General features: G+C 41.3%; 1 protein-coding gene across 3 annotated transcripts in view; it reads left to right on the forward strand.

Moving 5' to 3' along the window:
* The window catches only part of trappc8 (trafficking protein particle complex subunit 8), a 32,671-nt gene extending 14,720 nt beyond the window's left edge, over positions 1–17,951 (forward strand). The window contains exons 12-29 of one of the 3 annotated variants that reach the window (XM_068319578.1): positions 960–1,091; positions 1,683–1,907; positions 2,273–2,378; positions 4,924–5,118; positions 5,353–5,480; positions 5,609–5,683; positions 6,541–6,646; positions 6,837–6,994; positions 7,493–7,923; positions 8,943–9,099; positions 9,189–9,285; positions 10,289–10,357; positions 10,443–10,501; positions 12,024–12,218; positions 14,380–14,481; positions 14,645–14,784; positions 16,433–16,522; positions 16,864–17,951. In XM_068319578.1, the coding sequence (XP_068175679.1) occupies positions 960–1,091; positions 1,683–1,907; positions 2,273–2,378; positions 4,924–5,118; positions 5,353–5,480; positions 5,609–5,683; positions 6,541–6,646; positions 6,837–6,994; positions 7,493–7,923; positions 8,943–9,099; positions 9,189–9,285; positions 10,289–10,357; positions 10,443–10,501; positions 12,024–12,218; positions 14,380–14,481; positions 14,645–14,784; positions 16,433–16,522; positions 16,864–17,101 (2,703 nt within the window). In that variant the 3' untranslated portion in view covers positions 17,102–17,951. The other 2 variants (XM_068319579.1, XM_068319580.1) reach the window with 2 other exon arrangements.
* The last annotated feature ends 277 nt before the right edge of the window (positions 17,952–18,228 follow it).

Consider the following 18,228-nt stretch of genomic DNA (forward strand, 5'->3'; position numbering starts at 1 on the left):
CAGTCCAAATTTTTGCTGTAGTTGCTGAAGTGGGGTCGGGATTTCCAGGCCTCTGGATTTCCTGTCTTCTATATTTGTTCCCCACCTGTCAAGCAGAAGCACATAGACAGTGGCAGTATCTTGAAAGCATTTGAAAGGTTAATGTAGTATTTGCAGGAAAAGCAAAGAAAGAGAAATGACATGAGCTCCTAAAGTAATTAAAGTAACTCCCTTTAACGGGAGAAACAGAGAAAATACCCTCAGCAGTCTAGGCCTATAGCAGCTTATCTAGTGGAATCTGTGTTGTTTCTAATTGTAAGCTTTATCAAAGAGAAAGGGCCGTATGACAATAGTATAAATTAAATAATATATAATAGTATATTATATAGTATATACTATATAATGTAGTTAATCTCTATACTATGATATAGTATATCTCTATACCATATTCTATATTATATATATAATATACACTATAAAATATACTATAGTATACAATAGTATATATATATAAATTATATCATAAAATTATAGTATAAATAGTATGAGAATAGTATAAGTGACAAGGAAAGTGTGAACAGTGTTTTTGAATTAATAAAAACCGTGTTCACACTCAGTGTATATTGAGGTATCTATATTCTGTATGCTGTGTATGGCTTGTGTAGATTTTTGACTTTGCTTCTAGAGTTGTGTTAACAGCAAGAACAAATAAACTGAATTGTATGGTCAGATATTACTGTAAATGTCTTAAGTACTAAAAGTATATGGCAGGTGTCAGTTTTGTGCTGATGTCTATGTTTTTATTGAGACATAACCCATTACAAGATGGAAAAAGGAAAATGCATCTTTTAGATGAGAGTAACGACCTGAGCGTGGAAACCACTGTCAACACTTTCATCTTTCTATTGTCACTGATTACTTTAGTTCCAAAGAGTCATGTCGGAGTGGACTGATTGCATGTCCATTTCCTCTTCTGTCAGGACTCGGACCTGCGTAGTGCCCTGCTGTTGGAACAGGCGGCCCACTGCTTCATTAATATGCGTAATCCTATGGTGCGCAAGTTTGCCTTCCACATGATCCTGGCTGGTCATCGTTTCAGTAAAGCAGGACAAGTGAGTCTTCCACTCGTCACCTGTGCTCCATACATGTCTAACCTTGTGAGAATAAAGGCTCTGAACAGCGGTTACAAACATGCTTGTCATGGCTAAGATCCATCTTTAAATTGTAGCAGTACATGAAGTGTTCCTTTTAGATGGTTATTGTTTGTGTTCAGCACCAACATTTACTGTCTGTTTCTTCCATTGATGTCTTTATATGATCTTTATTTTTCTTTTTTCTTCCGAGCCATAGTCACTATGATTGCCAGTGGATAAAAGTAAACATTCCCTCTTGTCATGAGCTATGAGTTCATGGGACATGCCAAGATTTTTATTTTGATTTGATTAGTTTATGCTGCCTAAGTTTGATTATAGTTGGGTATTTTGCTCGCCCATCAGTACTGTCTGTTTGTGGTAAATGGAACCTTATATCCCTCACCTGTTGTAGCTGAAAATCATGGATGAATATGTTTTGATGTTCACAAATCTGCTGTAGTTTTGCTGCTCCTCATCCTCATCGTTTACCTCCTTATTTTCTGCTGTTTCCTGGTTGCCTTTTGATACTCTTTTTTTTCTCATTATCGTCGTAACATTCTTTTGTTCTAGAGGAGGCATGCGCTGCGCTGTTACTGTCAAGCCATGCAGGTGTACAAGGATAGGGGCTGGTCACTGGCAGAGGACCATATTAACTTCACCATTGGCCGTCAGTCCTTCACGCTTAACCAACCAGAGGGTGCTGTCCTGGCCTTCAGACAGCTCCTGACCAATGACAGCAAGCAGACAGCTACACAGCAGGGTGCCTTTCTTAGAGAATATCTCTATGTTTACAAGGTAAACTCCTACTTTTTTGCCACATATTTATATTTTGATACTTTATACGAAATACTAAAGATATATAAAAACATCTACAGTCATAATTTCAGGTCAAGGCTGCACAAATGTTTACGATGTTAGAAATGTTCCAGTATTTAAGCTACATTTTTGTATGCTAGCACTTAATGCAGAATATTAATTTGAAAAGAAAAACTAATCAACTGTTGACTGTAAATGTCCATCAGCAATATTTGTTGTGTACATTACATGTCTCACAAACTACATAATTAGCTTCATCAACTTTTTCAACATTATTAGTAGACCACTGATGATATTCTTAGTCTTCTCCAGTTCCTGATGGCCTGATTGCGTGTATTTTCCAGAGTGTGATGGGAGAAAATGAATCCAGCCTTCCCCAGTTGCCTCTGCCATGCATCCAAAGCTCATTGACAAGAGTCTACTTTGGACATGAACGGCGCCTTGCACAAGGTAACACACCAAATAGTCATTGTCTCCTCCATGACTAAAGAATAGTGAGTATATATGTATTTAAATCAGTAATCCAGGGGTGTCCTGACTTAGTGTAAAGAGGTCCAGATTTGATCATGTAACCGGTCCGAGGGCCAGCAGTCCTTCAGTACGTCATCTCAGTACTGATGACAGGTCTGGTTAGACAGCAGTGGTAGACATACGTACATGTGTTAAAATGTCACGTAGGTTGAAGTGACTTAGTCTTGATCACAAACGGTTATTGTTCAAGTTCGTTCAGAGAACTTCTACTCACACAAATATATGAAGCCAAACAGGCTTCAAATTTTCTTAGCATATGTATGCATCTCTGAAAACTTGTCCTCACCCAGCTGCGAGGAATAAAACAAAAGAGCTGCAGGTGTTACTGCATCATTCCGTCCTAGACTGAAGCTCAGGTGTGGTGAAGTCTCATCAGGATCCACGGTGAAGGGAGAGGAGAGTAACTCACCAGCGAGGGACGTCATACTGTTCTCATTTGCACACCCATATCGCCAACAATGACGTCTCACGGAGTTCGAAATGCTTGGAAATTGTTTGTCCATTTTGGGACAAATACTGTTCATTTTCCATATTAACAGAAAAAAGTCCCTGCATTGTGGTTCTTCTATGAAGACACCTCATATTGTTGCGATAGATTACATCTTCATATTCCGCCTCTATGAATTTGGAGATGTTTTTCAGCAAGCGACTCTTGAATAACTAGTCATGTGTATTAACATGTAGAAGTATTAACAGTATTAGTATTAACAAGGAAACAAGCTCATGGTAAATCATTTATTTTAGCTTTCAGTCTAAGCAAATTGTAATGTCCACATTTCATGGAAGCTGCAGCTTCATTGTCAACTTTCCTGTTGTAGGGTCAGAACAAACGTCCTTTAGACAGCTAAGAGTAGGCTGCGAACACCTGCAGAGCTCTCTGGAGGAATGACCCCTCCTAAGCAAGAGTACCAGAGTAGTTCCGATTGGTCCATTATTCAGTCTTTTTTGAAGGTTTATGACAGTTAACAGACATGTTGCACTACGCCGCCTTCATGAGTTCAGCAAATGAACTGCAGGTACACTTGGTGTACAGTAATCCCTCGTTACTCGTGGTTAACGCGTTCCAGGACCACCCGTGAAAAAAGAGATTCTGCGATATAGCGACAAACTATTATTTACTTTAATTTAAACGTTTATGAGCTCTGTCCATACTGATATTAAACCCTTTTATATCTGTATTAACTTTTCCCACACTATTATAGACTGTTTAAAGTACTTTTGTATTAAAGAAAAGTTGAAGGAGGAACTGTGAGTAGGAACGCAGCACACTCAGATGATGTCAGCCAGTAGCTGCGCATACGGTATCACATGAGTACCTATTAAAAATCCGCGATGTAGTGAGGCCGTGCATCTTGAATCGCGAATACAGGAGGGATTACTGTATTTCTGTCTGGTGGGCCAAATATAACACATTTTTAGATACATCTAGGAACTGTTCTGTCATCACTGAATTGCAAAAAATAGAAGAGAAGAATAGAACATGAAATATAGTTCCAATTCTTTATAATTAATATGACATGAGGTTTGGCTAAGTTTGCACAGTAACCCTCCTATAAAATACACTACATTAAAACTTTTTTGAATTGGATTTCATTGGGGATGTGGCAAAATGTCTTGACAAAGCTCGGTTGAAGTTTTCAGAGAAGCACCAACCAGATTTGATCTAGAAGTATGAAATTTGATGTGAAATTTGACTGTTCCATTGCAGTGATCTAAACCAAGCATAGTTTGTATGTTCTAAACTTCTTTAGTGTATTAACTGAATTGATGGGTAGTAGAGTTGTTTTAAAACCTAAGGTAGAGCCCCCATCTACCTTAAAGTGGCAACAGCAGTATGGGCAAGCCAAGGTTTTCCTTGGAGTTGGAAGTTGTCATACCTCATCTTCCTTTGGTCCAGCCATCCTCAAATGTCACTGATCCTTTAATGTCAAGTCAGCATCCATAGTCACATCCAGGCCAGACATCATATAATAAGGAGGTAAGATCTACACTGTGAAATCATCCAACTGCCATCATGTAATTATAGGATAGCATCACTGGATGGCAATGTACTGGCTTGAAATGAACAGCAAAGTGTGCTCCAGCTCATTTCAAGCCTGTGCCAGATATCATTTTATTTACATAGTTTTATGGCACAATCTTCACATCATATCCTGGAGAGGATGTGAAACGGCTGTGTTCTCTGAGCCACATGGAAAGCTTTGCTCTCTTTTTCAACTGCACACATAAACATCTACACATGTCTAAAAGCAAAACACACGCCCAGCAGGTGCTGTATGTGAGGACCTTTTAGACAATCCTAGCAGCTTCAATTGTTGTTATTGTTGTTTCTATTATTATGATTAGTGTTATTATTTTAGTAGTTATTATAATTGCCTCATTTCACTCCCCCCCACCTCCTGATAAAATATTGGACTGATAAAATATTGTAAAATTAATATTGATTGTAATTCTTTGTGTACAGGAGAGAAGCAGGCAGCCACTCATGTGTCTCTGGACCAGGAGTATGACCAGGACATGGCAGTCATGTGGTGCCACCTAGAGGAGGAGCTCGTGGCTTCTGCCAACCGTGGGGTTGTTCCAGGAAGCTTCCAGCCCACTCAGTGCTGCTTGAACAGTCAGACAGACAACCTGCGCCAGCCACTGGCTGTGGTCGAGGGTAAGAGGTCCTCAGCAGACACTGCACCTTACATGAAGTGATTAGGAGACCAATACCATTATCTGGAGTGGGATCATATTCTCATAAATTCACACACAAAAGAGAGAATCTGCTGGCCATACACAATCTGGGATTGGCTTCAATCTCAATGAGTCATACCGTTACTGTTTAATAAAGAAGCTGACAAACACAAAACTGTCTGTTCAGCTAATTAGTCTAGATGTGTCCTTGCAGAGCCAATCATTGTGGAGCTGACGTTCAGGAATCCTTTGAAGGTTTCTCTTGCTCTGTCAAACGTCTCTCTTCTATGGAGATTCAGCCCGGCTGGTGTGTCTTCAGTGAAGGAGAACACAACTGAAGAGGTGATCCTCCCCACTGGAAAGCCCTTTGCTAAGAAAATAACACTGAATGTTTTTATTAAGAGTTAGTAGGTTCAATAAAAGCCAAATTCATTCACAGTGTCCTTAATATCTCCTTTAATATCTTGCAGGTCACACAGAAAGAGGATGTCATCAGTGCTGAGATCATCCCGGAGTTTCATATGTGTCCAGAGGAGACCAAAGTGGTGAGGTTTTCTCCTGATCCTTAGAAGGTCCTACCTTATGATTGTTTGTGACATAGTAACACAATGCTAATAGAATGGAAATGTGCATCAACAAACTGGTTAATATACAACATGCTTTCAAACAGTCCCTCCCAGACCAATCCGAGCATTCTCACTGGTTAAGCCATACTTGTATGTCTTATTTTCCCTACGGGAGATTAATAAAGTAGATTTCAGTTAATCTCATTATGGTCTCATGTCCATTTTGAGATGTCTCACATTTACCAACAATAATTCTGTGTCAAGACTGAGCAAATGAGTTAAAGCTGAGGTCTTTGGTCTGCTGGAGCCTGACCCCAGCGAGAAGTGGAGAACTCCCCGGACACATCACCAGTGCTTTGCAGATCTATGCAGTGTTGTGGTGGGACAGTTGATAGTGAAGAATTGACAGAGTAAATAGACTGGGGAGTGATAACTTTAGTGTGGAATTAATAAAGTGATCAAAATGCCTGTGCCTGAAAAAAAAAGTTATAAAAAAGTCTCAGACATGACGTTGAAATGTAACTTCTTTAAGTCGACGAAGTTTCTGGGGTTGTGTGGGTAAAACAGGACAATTTCCCTCAAAGACTCAACAGGATGGAAACTCATTTGAGATAATATATTTATCTTACATTTTACACCCTTATTTAGACAAAGTCTTCACTGTCATCTCAGCTAAGTGAGGGCATTCACTTGAGCAGGACTGTGTGAACATCAGCATGGATCTCCACTTGCGTCCATCTTGATCAGCTACCTAAAAATGTGTGTCCCCAATAACAAGAGTTCTGCTGAATGATTTTGGGTGTGCTGTGAACATTCACCGTGACCTTTGACCACAGGCTCGACTCAGGCTGCTTCCACATAGAACAGGCCAGCTGAAAATTGTGGGAGTCGTATACAACCTGGCTGCAGGCTCAGTTGGAGAGACTGCTTCAGGTACTGAAGGTACTCTCCCCACCACCGTACACACACACACGCACACGCACACGCACACGCACACACACACACACACACGCACACACACACACACACACACACACACACACACACACACACAGAGAGAGAGAGAGAAAACAACAGACCTGACAAACGCTTCAGGTGATTGACTGACATGTGAACTTCCTTCTTCCTGTAGGGCAACATACACTGGAGTTGATGGTGGTTCGTGGCAAACAGGACCTGAAGGTCCAGGGTCCTCGACTTAACCAGACCAAAGAGGATAAAATGTTGGTCCGACATGGTCCTGACCTACGTTTGGATCCCATCATAACTCCACCCATGCCTCTACTGGAGGTATTATGAGACAGTCGAGACATTAGCCGTCCTGCTCTTTACATCGAACAGCTCATCGTGGCAGAGCTATGTAGTGTAGGCTGGAGAACAATGTCATCTTTTCTTTGTTTTTACGCCCCAGCAAATCTTGCTGAGGGGGTATTGTTATCCCCTCCACCATCTGTCTGTCTGTCCATCCTTCACTCATTGTTACCTCTGCAGGGATAACCTTCAGATTTACACAGATGTGTTTTCAGCAAGTCTTTGGAAAAGGTTTAGATTATGTTACTGCTCTACCGTTCAGTGTATGTACTCTTTATTAGTACTGTTTTGCAGTGCTTACTGCAAAAGTACAATCAAAACATGCAGACTGGGGAATTTTCAAAAATACCAAATCACTGTAAAAAAAAAAATCTCATTAGAAAATTTTGGGTGTTTTACAATTACTGCTAGTACTACTAGTCATTCTTTTACTGCTAGTACTTATTCTTTGTGTGTGTGTGTGTGTGTGTGTGTTAGGTCTTCTTCCTCCAGTTCCCCACTGCTCTGCTTTGTGGTGAAATCAGGAAGGCGTACGTTGAGTTCTGTAACGTCAGCGGCGTTTCTTTGTGTGGCCTTCGAGTGGTGTCGACACACCCTGAGTTCTTCACTTTCGGACGCCATGCCACAACAACAACACCGACTGCCTCGACCTCGGCTGAAATTGGCTCCGCCTACCAAACCTGTGCTGCTACCTCCCCGTCGTGTTCGGCCTCAACCGAGGTGTTGGTTCCAGCTGAGGATTTCAGCCAGCCATGCGGTGTGATGGACATCCCGGTAGAAGGCAGCACGCTGCAGCCAGGACAGTCCACGCAACTGCCTCTCTGGTTGAGAGGACCGGACCAGGAGGGAGTCCATGAAATCAATTTTCTTTTCTACTATGAGAGCACAGACAAAGGAAACAAAATGAGGTAAACAGTGATGATGCTGAACATAAACAGTATTATTGTTAAGGAAAAATACCAGTTGCAGGTCACTGGTCTCAGACAAACATTCCACCACTATCAGTTCCACGGTTCATGCAGACCGGTGATAATCAATTTTGACATCATATACGTAGTCAAGAAAAGCACAGCAGATGGGGCTGCCTAGGGACAAACATTTTAGTCTTTCAGCTAACATTAGCTAGCATAGTGGTCATGACTAATACTGAAACCTCACCTCCAGGTCCCTGAATGATACCCAGCCTCTGTTGAGAACTTATTCGAACTGTTTCCTCAACCACACTCATTTCTTCACCAGTAATTGTAGCAGAATCATCAGTAATTTTGTTTACATCACACAGATTCATTTGATAAACAAAAGTATTATGGAACCCTGTAACAATGGGAAGTTATTTTCTCAGAGGGTGTGCATACTTGACATCAGAAAGATCACGTGCGGAGTACTTCCTGTGGTGAAACCTCTTGAAAAGCCTGGGTTGAACCTGGCTTAACCCGTTACATTCATGAACCTGCACGTATGGATTTTGGCAAGTACAAATGCAAAGTTGATGACAACCCTCAGTTGTTAAAACTCTACGTCCTCATTCTGAGACCTGATCACAAAGAAAGCAAAGTTTACTAGAAACAAACACACTGGCTTTGTTCACTTATTGTTTTTCCAGTATAAAAATATCTGAGTGGGATATGTCATAATGGAGCTACGTAATGACACCCAGTATTGATGCTGCATGATGGAGGACTGTTTGTGTCTGCCTCTGTTTGCAAAGCATTCTGAGATTTTCTTTTACCCCTCAGTTTTGAGTCTGCATCTGAAAACACCTTGTCTGGAGAGATAGATGGCATGAGACACCCCTACCCCAGGGGGGTTGGCATTGAGCCTTAGACTGTAGTGTTCTAGATGGCGTGTGAGATAGTGTGAGATGGGAACTATGGCAGCATTTTGACGCCCGTCCCCGCCATGTGTCCCTTTGTCTCCTCATGTGAAGCCACCGGGTGCTGCGTCACACAGTCTTTATCTGTACCAGTCGCTCTCTGAGTGTGCAGGCGTCAGCATGTCGCAGCAGTGGACCTCCCCTGCACAGCCTCGATGGTGGCGGCGGTGGTGGAACATTGGTCTTCATTGATGTGGAGAACATCAACTTGGTAAGATACTTGTCAGCGTCTTGGAGCCTGGTCTGGCAGGAAGCTGAATGTTGTAACACTGATTTAACCTCCATCCTGTTGGTTCGCAGAGTGAATCTGGTGTACGAGAGTTCCATATCATCCAGGTGTCCAGCAGTAGCCAACACTGGCGCCTCCACAAGTGTATCAACCCATCCAAGGATAAAGGTGAGGGTGTCGTTTTGAATCCTATGCTCTCCTTCTCTTCAGTGGTCTGGTTGACTCCTGTGCTTATAGTGATCTGCTGTAGATCCTTAAAGGATCACCTGGAGTTTGAACACACTGACCGATAATAAAGACTTAGATTCATTGGCTGTGGGTCGGTATGTGTGTAGAGTACTACACCATGTAGTAAGTAATGTAATGATTATAAATGTCATTGTTAGCCAACAATACATTTAGTCCTCAACTTACAAACATAATTGGTTCTGACGGGCTGTTCAAAAGCTGAATTTTTTTGTGAGTCCTTTTTTAAATTACAATCTATATTCACCTTTTGAGGTCATTTAAATGTCATTACTACTCTAAATACGAAAGTATTATTCTGTAGGACTGACCAGAAAGAATTACTGGACATAAAAACAACACATAATAATATAAAATACTCTAGTACTGTAATATAACTTTAACATCTGTACCTCTGCTAAATTAATTTTATCCTCAGGGGTGCAGAGGCTAAACCCATCTTTAATCCACTGGAGTTTTCCACCACACTGACATGAATGACGTGCTGATGCACTTCCTGGTCATCAAAAGTCTGAATCTATGGGGTGTTCATGCTATGCTGCTCCCAGATGGTTGTGGCAGAAAGGGGAACTTTTTTCGTGTCTATGAATGTTTGTAAGTCTTGTATCTTGAGGACTAGCTGTATTACAACAACTCCAGTTCAATGTTGATCTGAGAAAATGACAACTTTTTGTCTCAGGATGTGACTGAACATGGAAGTCTTGGTATTTATTTTTTTTACTCGAGTGTTACAGTCAAATTTACACAGGCTTTCTGCACACAAACCGGTAGTTTTCTCCACACTCATCCACTAAATGTTAACAGCTTACAGACAGAATTCAGCGTTACGTCACGACTGTAATGTCTGGGAATGGCTAAACAAACTACTAAGGAGCTTACAGGACTGTTTGTTGTTGGCTCAATCACAGCCTGTCGTCTCTCCTAGACTGTAGGCTAACCAGCAGAGAGAGAGCCAAGTTGTGCTTCAGAGCTACACGGTGTCCACCACACCAAGGTACCGACACGAGCAGAGCACATCAACATGCCTTTCATTGACTCCGTGTATTCAGTCAGCATGCTTATGTCTGTGTTGTCTCTAGATGCCACCAGAGATGGGAAGAAGTTCACCTTTGCTGATGTGAACCTTGGGAATGAGCGGGTAACTGAAAGCAGCAAAACTTCAAAACTTTAAGGCCTTAAAGCAAAAATGAATGTGCTGAAAAAGGCTATACCTTTCCCATGACTGTGAGACACACCTTTCATATACAGTAAACCCTCGTTGCTCTTCCAGGACCACCGTGAAAAACAAAATTCTGTGATATAGTGACGAACTATTTATTTTATTATTTACAGTAATTTAAACATACAGGTAGTCGCCGACTTACGACCGCGATTGGGACCGACAGATCGGTCGTAACTCGACTTGGTCGTAAATCGACTCTTAAGTAAAAATTCAATCCAGCAGCGCTGGTTCTTGGCTGTGGGTCGTCCGGATCGTCAGCTGGGGCAGCGTGTGGGTTGGTGGGAGCGGGAGACGATCTTTTCATAATCATTGTGAGCTTTGTCTGAATTGTTCGTTTCTTTTTCTCCTCATAAATTTCACGATATGGACGGAAAGCGTCGTTTGCCATCCGTTCAATCCTTGCAAATGTTTCTATGTTCTATGTGCATTTCTTCAAAGTGTGCACGGAGTTTATTTAACAGGGAAAAGCCTTCTGACAAGCCTTTGGTGGTGAACATTTTTTCTGTTTCCTCCTCTTCTTTCTCTGCTTCTCTTCTCTCTTCTTCTTCCACTCTTTCTTCTTCCACTCTTTCTTCTTCCAGTGCGATCAGTTCTTCATACAGCGCGATCATTCGTGAGTTCTCCAAGGAGAGGTTTTTTGCCAGTTTCACTATTTTCTCCCGAATCTGATCAAGTTCTTCGTCACTTTCAAATCCAACAGAAGAGTTCACGTAACGCTTGACAGTTTTTCCATACGCCATTCATACATTTCTCCGTCACAGCCTCCTAAGCAGCCCAGCCCATCAGTAGTGGGCTGGGCTGCTGATCTCAGTGTGACTGAACAGCGTGTGTGCGCCGTGGGGACTGAAGAGAGCGCGGGAGCCTCAGAGCGTGAGTACTGTGGCTGGAGGGAATGCCCCGCCCTACCCGGACATTGTGGTCGTAAAGTCGGTCGGTCGTAAGTTGCACAGGTCGTAAGTCGGCGACTACCTGTATATGAACCCCCCCCCCCACTGATATTAAACCACCTTATTATATCTGTATTACCTTTTCCCACACTCTTATAGATGATTTAAAACACTTTTGTATTAAAGAAAAGTATTTATTTAATATACGGAAGAGTCTTGGAATGCATCGTACACATGGATGTCATCAGCCAATAGAGCATGCACGTACGGTATCACATGACTGCCTATTAAAAATCCAAGATGTAGTGAAGCCGTACGTCTTGAAGCACGAACAAGCGTGGGATTACTGTACAAGCAAATCATCAATAATACAAAAACTTACTTATTTTCTTAACTATTTCAAAAAACACAAATTGCTGAAAAAAATGTAAAATCTCTTAAATTTGAAGGACAGTCACTAGCTAACAGGCTACTCTATAAGAGATGAGAAGAGAGAACCTCATTGTGTCAGGACAAACATGTAATCAGCGGTGTGGACTATGTCTCTGCAGGTCTTTAGCTCGTCCACTCCCTGTGGAGATTTCTTCTTCCGTGGCTGTCGCACCTCAGGGTCTGTAATGTCATCCAGGACATCATGTAGCACCAAGAGTCATAGCTGTGTTCCTGCTGAGGACAGAACCTCTGACATCACCAACATTGTTAAGAAGTGTAATGAGCTGGATTTGAACATCATTGTCATCTGGAAGGTACGTTCACTCAGTGACGCGGTGTCAGTCAATGCTGGGAATCAGGATGAAGGAGTTTGGGGCAGTTTCATCCAAAAAGAAGTTCAGACCATTTGTTTTGGAGAGCAAGCATCTAAAGATCTCTATGAATCCTCTGGATCTGCTCACAGACTCATCAGAGTCAATATGAATGTGAATGTTAGATTTAAATTTAATTTATCTGAATGATGACAATCAAGTCAATGAGGAAGACATCACCGACAGCGGATGAGGCTACCACTGAACAGTAAGCCTGCTCTCGTAGCTAAAGTTAGTGATCATAGTAATTTTGACAGAAACTGAACCTCACTTGAACGTCGCTGGAGAGCAGACGGTGCATCTCCATGATTTTTATTTCAATTGTTTCATGAGATCACATAGGAGAGGTGAGGCTTCACTCCCTCAACGTGACACAGTCGTACTTCAAGATAAGAGTTGAATCTGTTCCGTGACTGAGCTCATAAGTCAAATAACATTTCCCCATTTAAAATGACTAAAATCATTTGTCTTTCCCAGCTTTGTAAAAAAGACTATCCCTAGTTTAAATTATGAAAAAAAAAAAATTTTTAATCAATCGATATACATGCATACTTTACCTTTGTATAATTAATTATAAGTTACAGTACGTGAACAATGATTAAATATGAGAAGAAATGCAAAAGTCACAAGCAACACATGAGCTACATCTTTACTCCGTGAACGAGAACGAGATCTGGTCTCAGCTGATGTTGTATCCATCCACCGAGTAGGGGTCGTGTCCCGCAGCATGGCTCGTGCCGTACGGGACACACCTAGTCATTCCATACGTATTCTTCATTTTCATGACTATTTACATTTTAGATTCTCACTGAAGGCAGCAAAACTATGAATGAACACGTGGAGTTATGTACAGGTACTTGACAAAAGAAGGTGAAATAACTGAAAACATGTTTTATATTCTATTTTCTTTAAAATAGCCACCCTTTGGTCTGATTACTGATTTGCACATTCTTGATATTCTCACAATTCTATTCTCTAGGTCGTCACCTGAAATGGTTTTCCAATAGTCTTGAAGGAGTTCCTAGAGGTGTTTAACCCTTTGGCCCCATTGCCTTCACTCTGCCGGCCAGCTCACCCCAAACCACCTTGATTGGGTTCAGGTCCAGTGACTGGAGGCCAGGTCATCTGCCACAGCACTCCATTACTCTACTTCTAGGCCTCACACAGCCTGGAGGTGTGTTTGGGGTCATTGTCCACTGAAAAATAAATGATGGTCTGACTAATCGCAATCCGTATGGGATGGCATGTTGCTGGAGAATGCTGTGGTAGCCATACTGGTTTAGTGTTCCTTCCATTTGGAATAAATCCGCGACAGCAAAACACCCCCACACCATCACACCTCCTCCTCCATACTTCACAGTGGGAACCAGGCATATGGAATCCATCGGTTCACCTTTTCTGCATCTCACAAAGACACAATGGTTGGAATTAAAGATCTCAAACTCATTTGTCTTTAGTTAGATGTTTGATTCTTGCCATAATTTGAATTTAACAGTTGTCCAATATGGTTGTCGGCTGTGTGTAATCTGACTTCTACACAACACAACTGATGGTCCCAACCCTATTGATTAAGCAAGAAATTCTACTAATTAAGTAGAAGAAGGGGTCATCTGTGAAGCTAAAACCATTTCAGGTGACGACCTCTTGAAGCTCATCAAGAGAATGTCAAGAGTGTCCAAAGGAGTCATCAGAGCAAAAATGGCTACTTTGAAGAAACTACAATAGAAAACATGTTTTCAATTATTTTTTGTTACGTCCATAACTCCACAAGTGTTCGTTCATAGTTTTGATGTCTTCAGTGAGAATCTACAATGTAAATAGTCAGGAAAATAAAGAAACGCCATTGAATGAGAATATGTGTCCAAACTTTTGTCCCGTACTGTATGTCGGATTTTGATCGTATGTCGAAAATAATTTGTATCTCAAAGTTTTACTTTCACATCTTTGTGTGTGTAATCTGTGAAATGTGTACTTGGGTGTTATTTAAACTAGACAGACTAATGGAATCAGGTGTCCTTCATTGTACTGGTTTGTCAGGTCTAACCAAAGACGTTAAAATAAAACATACACTCACGTTTGATTTGTGCTTGTGTTGTGTGTTCAGGCTTTTGTGGTGGAGGACAATAGACAATTAATCCTGGAGGGTCAGCTCCATGTTGCGCTGCAGACGATTGGCAAAGAGGCCAGCTCTTTGGTGCCCAGACAGGTAACACCTCCACATGTTTGACACCTGACAGATGATCACAGAGTGACTAAGTTTGGTGTCCTCTTTGACGTATCAAAAGGCTGTCTTTCTGAAAACTGATTGAGGTCATTAACAGAGAAGATGTGTTCACCAGTGGAACTGTGGGTGTCTGTGTTTGTTTCAGGAATCTCAGGAGATGATGTTACTCAAGTTTAAGTCAGAGGTTCCCCCTCCATTTGTCATTCCCCCTGCAGAACTGTCCCAACTTGTCAAAACCCACCTGCATTACCCTGAGACCTACACACATCCATTCACCCAGGACAGGTGAGACGCACAAATACACAGGAGCATCTCCTGAGACATCACATCTATCCTGTAGTGTGGCAGTAAATACTTGGAGCAGACACACGGCTCTCAGAAGAGGAACATTCTGCGTCCACTTCCATCACTTCACAAAGCAATTAAGAAGATACGCTTCAAATTAACATACAGATAGTCCTGAAGATACGAACATCAGACTTATAAACAGTCGCGGATACAAACAACCGCGCGCTGCCATGTATGACTGTTGTTGTTCCCTTTTCTGTCACAAGCGCTGCTGAGCAGCGTAACATTACCAGGCCATAGATCTAGATTTCACACATCATGTTAAAATGACTCAGCAAATATCAGACTAAGTGAGCAGTTAGCTCTGATGTCAGACTCGCATGGTCTTTTGGATTTACCTATTTGCGTCATCTGCAGCATTTCATCCTTCTTTTATCCACATCTCTGAACTTCTGAGCAGTAAACAAACCCACAATCAATGTTCCCTCTAGTTTTTCATGTGTCTGGGTAAACACACAACCTTCCTGAGCGCACTGCGGACCATTGTGAGCAACATCAGATGGATCATAGCAAGTTACAAGGCTTATAAAAAGAACCAAATTACAGCAGCAATTTTCATTTGTTCATTTCTAATATAAGTAATTTGACCCACTTGAAATGAAAAAGACAAAAATATTGTTCTTCATGTGATATGTAGTATTTTATATGTGAGCGTCCTGCTTTAGCCATGGGAAGAGAGCTGCTGTGGCCAGTGAGGTCTAGTTGTGGCCTGGTTTAGGGTCCCCCTCTGGAAGAAATGACACATATACACCTGTCAGACATGACATTTTGTTCACATTAAAACATTCACATTTTGCACAATCATGTGTGCAGTTCAGGGGTGTCTCAGGATGTTGCAGTCTGTGACTGCCTTGATATGTGTTTTTTTTATGTCCAGTTATTGTTTTAGGGAATACAGTGCGCATCAAAGTTTGCGACTTAAGCTCATTGCGGATTTTTAGTAGGCAGTCACTTGATACGGTACGCGCATTCTACTGGCTGTTCCGCGAGTCTCGGACTTCCGTGAAACACAAAAGTGCTTTAAACAGTCAATAAGAGTTTGGGAAAAGGTAATGCAGTTTGGGGAGGGTTCATAAATGTTTAAATTACCATAAGTAATAAGATAGTTTGTTGCTCTATTGCGGAATTCATTAATCGTGTGTGGTTCCTGGAACGCATTAACCGCAAAGAACAAGGGCAAACTGTAGTTCTTTTTCTATTTAGAGTAGTAATGACATTTAAATTATCTCAATTGTTAATTATACATTGAAATTTAATAAATAGTGACTTAGAACAATACAACTTACCAACAGCCTCTCAGAAGCAATTGTGCTTGTAAGTTCAGGACTATCTGTATTTGGATTTCAAAACCACTATTGTTGACATCACACCTGATGGTTAGAACCAGCAGAATTACTGAATGAAATAAATCAGGTGATTGAGGATGGAAATGTCATGAAAGAATGACTGTTTATGGATGGGTGATGTCCCCCAGCATTAAATGGCTCTTCTAAAAAGCCTGTCGACTTCTGGTTAGACGTAGAGGAAGAATCTCCCAGTGTCTCAGTGTAACTGGTTGATGAAGTGCTTTTGTGCCTGTTTCCAGCCTCTGTTTGGTTCCTGTCACTCTCACTCTGTCCAACTGTTCCCTGGCCCAAGTGGACATCATTATTGACATGAGGCACATGGACACCTGGTAATTTTACCACTATGCAGTAACACGTTACAAATTTAGGTCATCAGTTGTTGAGCTGTGTTATTCAAGACTTGTTTTAACATTTTTGTGTCCAGTGAGTATATCTCAGTGAGTATATTTATCAGTGAGTATATTTATACAATTTCCTCCGGGATTAATAAAGTATCTGTCTTTTATGTTTAGAATCACTACAGATCACGCAGCCTGACAGAGTAACTTGTGTACACATGTAGTAAAATTCTAGTTTGAAGGAATCCTGTTTGTTACAGCTATGTATAATATGTGTCTTCAGTGAAAGCTTGTTTCTGTGTTTCCATTCATTTCTTGTGTTTTCTTTGCAGCACAGAGTCTGTGGAGGTCCACAGCTCCTTCTGCTGGGTGGGTCAGACCCAGTACAAGCTGCAGCTGAGTCCTCGGGAGGTGCTAGGTTTAACTCTACAAGCATGTTTCCTTCAGGCTGGAGTTTACAACCTCAACACGCCCCGCATCTATGCCAAGCCTGTGGAGCAGGATGCCATGTGTGAGACAAGCCAGCAGATGGCGAGTCCTGCTTTCATCATCATCATCAACAGCAGCTGAACTGAGGGTCACAGGCAGCAGACTGGAGGACATCCCTCTGGACACAGGAGCAGATGTCCAACGACCTCCTCAGTGCCACACACAAGAGGCTTATCGTTCAGAGCGACTTATGAGCGGATGTCATTGAGGAAGTGATCAGATCAGTTTACATACAAATAGTTAGTCTCATCAGCCAGACATTGTTGAGCTTGAATGCACAGCACGTTATCAGAGCAGCTGGCAGCAGGTAAATGGTTTACCCTGCCACCATACTGCCTCCATACTGGGGTGACTCCACTCCCCCAACCCCCGTTTTCATCACCAAATAACAGTGAAAGAGGAAGTATCAGACCAGAATATCGACTGATCATGACCGACATGTTGATGAAAAGTCCCTTCAGGTTGTTTTTAACTGACTGTGAGGCCTCATGGAACCACATCACAATACCATAGCATCATCTGTTATGGACTGGCTCTGAGTTGCAGACTCTGTACTGATGCTGGGACTGACCACCTCCGTCTGCAAATGTGCAGTTTCAAACTTTTGAATCAACTCAGCAGTCATAGTGAAACGTTGGTTACCTCGAGACACTGTTGATTATTGTCCACTCACCAAATCAAACATTCAGTTTTTCTTTCTATCCAGGGTTCCTGAATTGCATAGAGCCTGAATCCGATGTGGACCCGTTTTCATCAAACTATCCATAATGCCTCGTGTGCATATTTGATTTTTTTGCTGATATATCCTAACCTGTACTTAACCTTACCCTATTTTGTGTTCCTGTCCAAATTAATTTGACAGCTTTTCTGAGAATTATGTATTATATTTATATAACAAATAAGATGTAAATAGAAAATAAAAATTAATGGTACCATTCTTTTGTTCAGTTCTTCCTAAGACTAGAGTATTAAATGTATTAAAGTATTTTATATACATATATATATATATATATATATATACATATATATATATATATATATATATATATATATGTATATTAAAGTATTAAATAATCTATCAAAAAAAACAAAACAATTTCCTCCGGGATTAATAAAGTATCTATCTAAATGTAGTTTATCTGTGATGCAGTCTTTAACATTCTGAAACTGTATTCAATCTACATGTACCTGCCCATTTAAGCTGTGAG

The sequence above is a fragment of the Antennarius striatus genome, chromosome 7 (genome assembly GCF_040054535.1).
Source record: "Antennarius striatus isolate MH-2024 chromosome 7, ASM4005453v1, whole genome shotgun sequence".
In the NCBI taxonomy this organism is placed as follows: Eukaryota; Metazoa; Chordata; class Actinopteri; order Lophiiformes; family Antennariidae; genus Antennarius; species Antennarius striatus.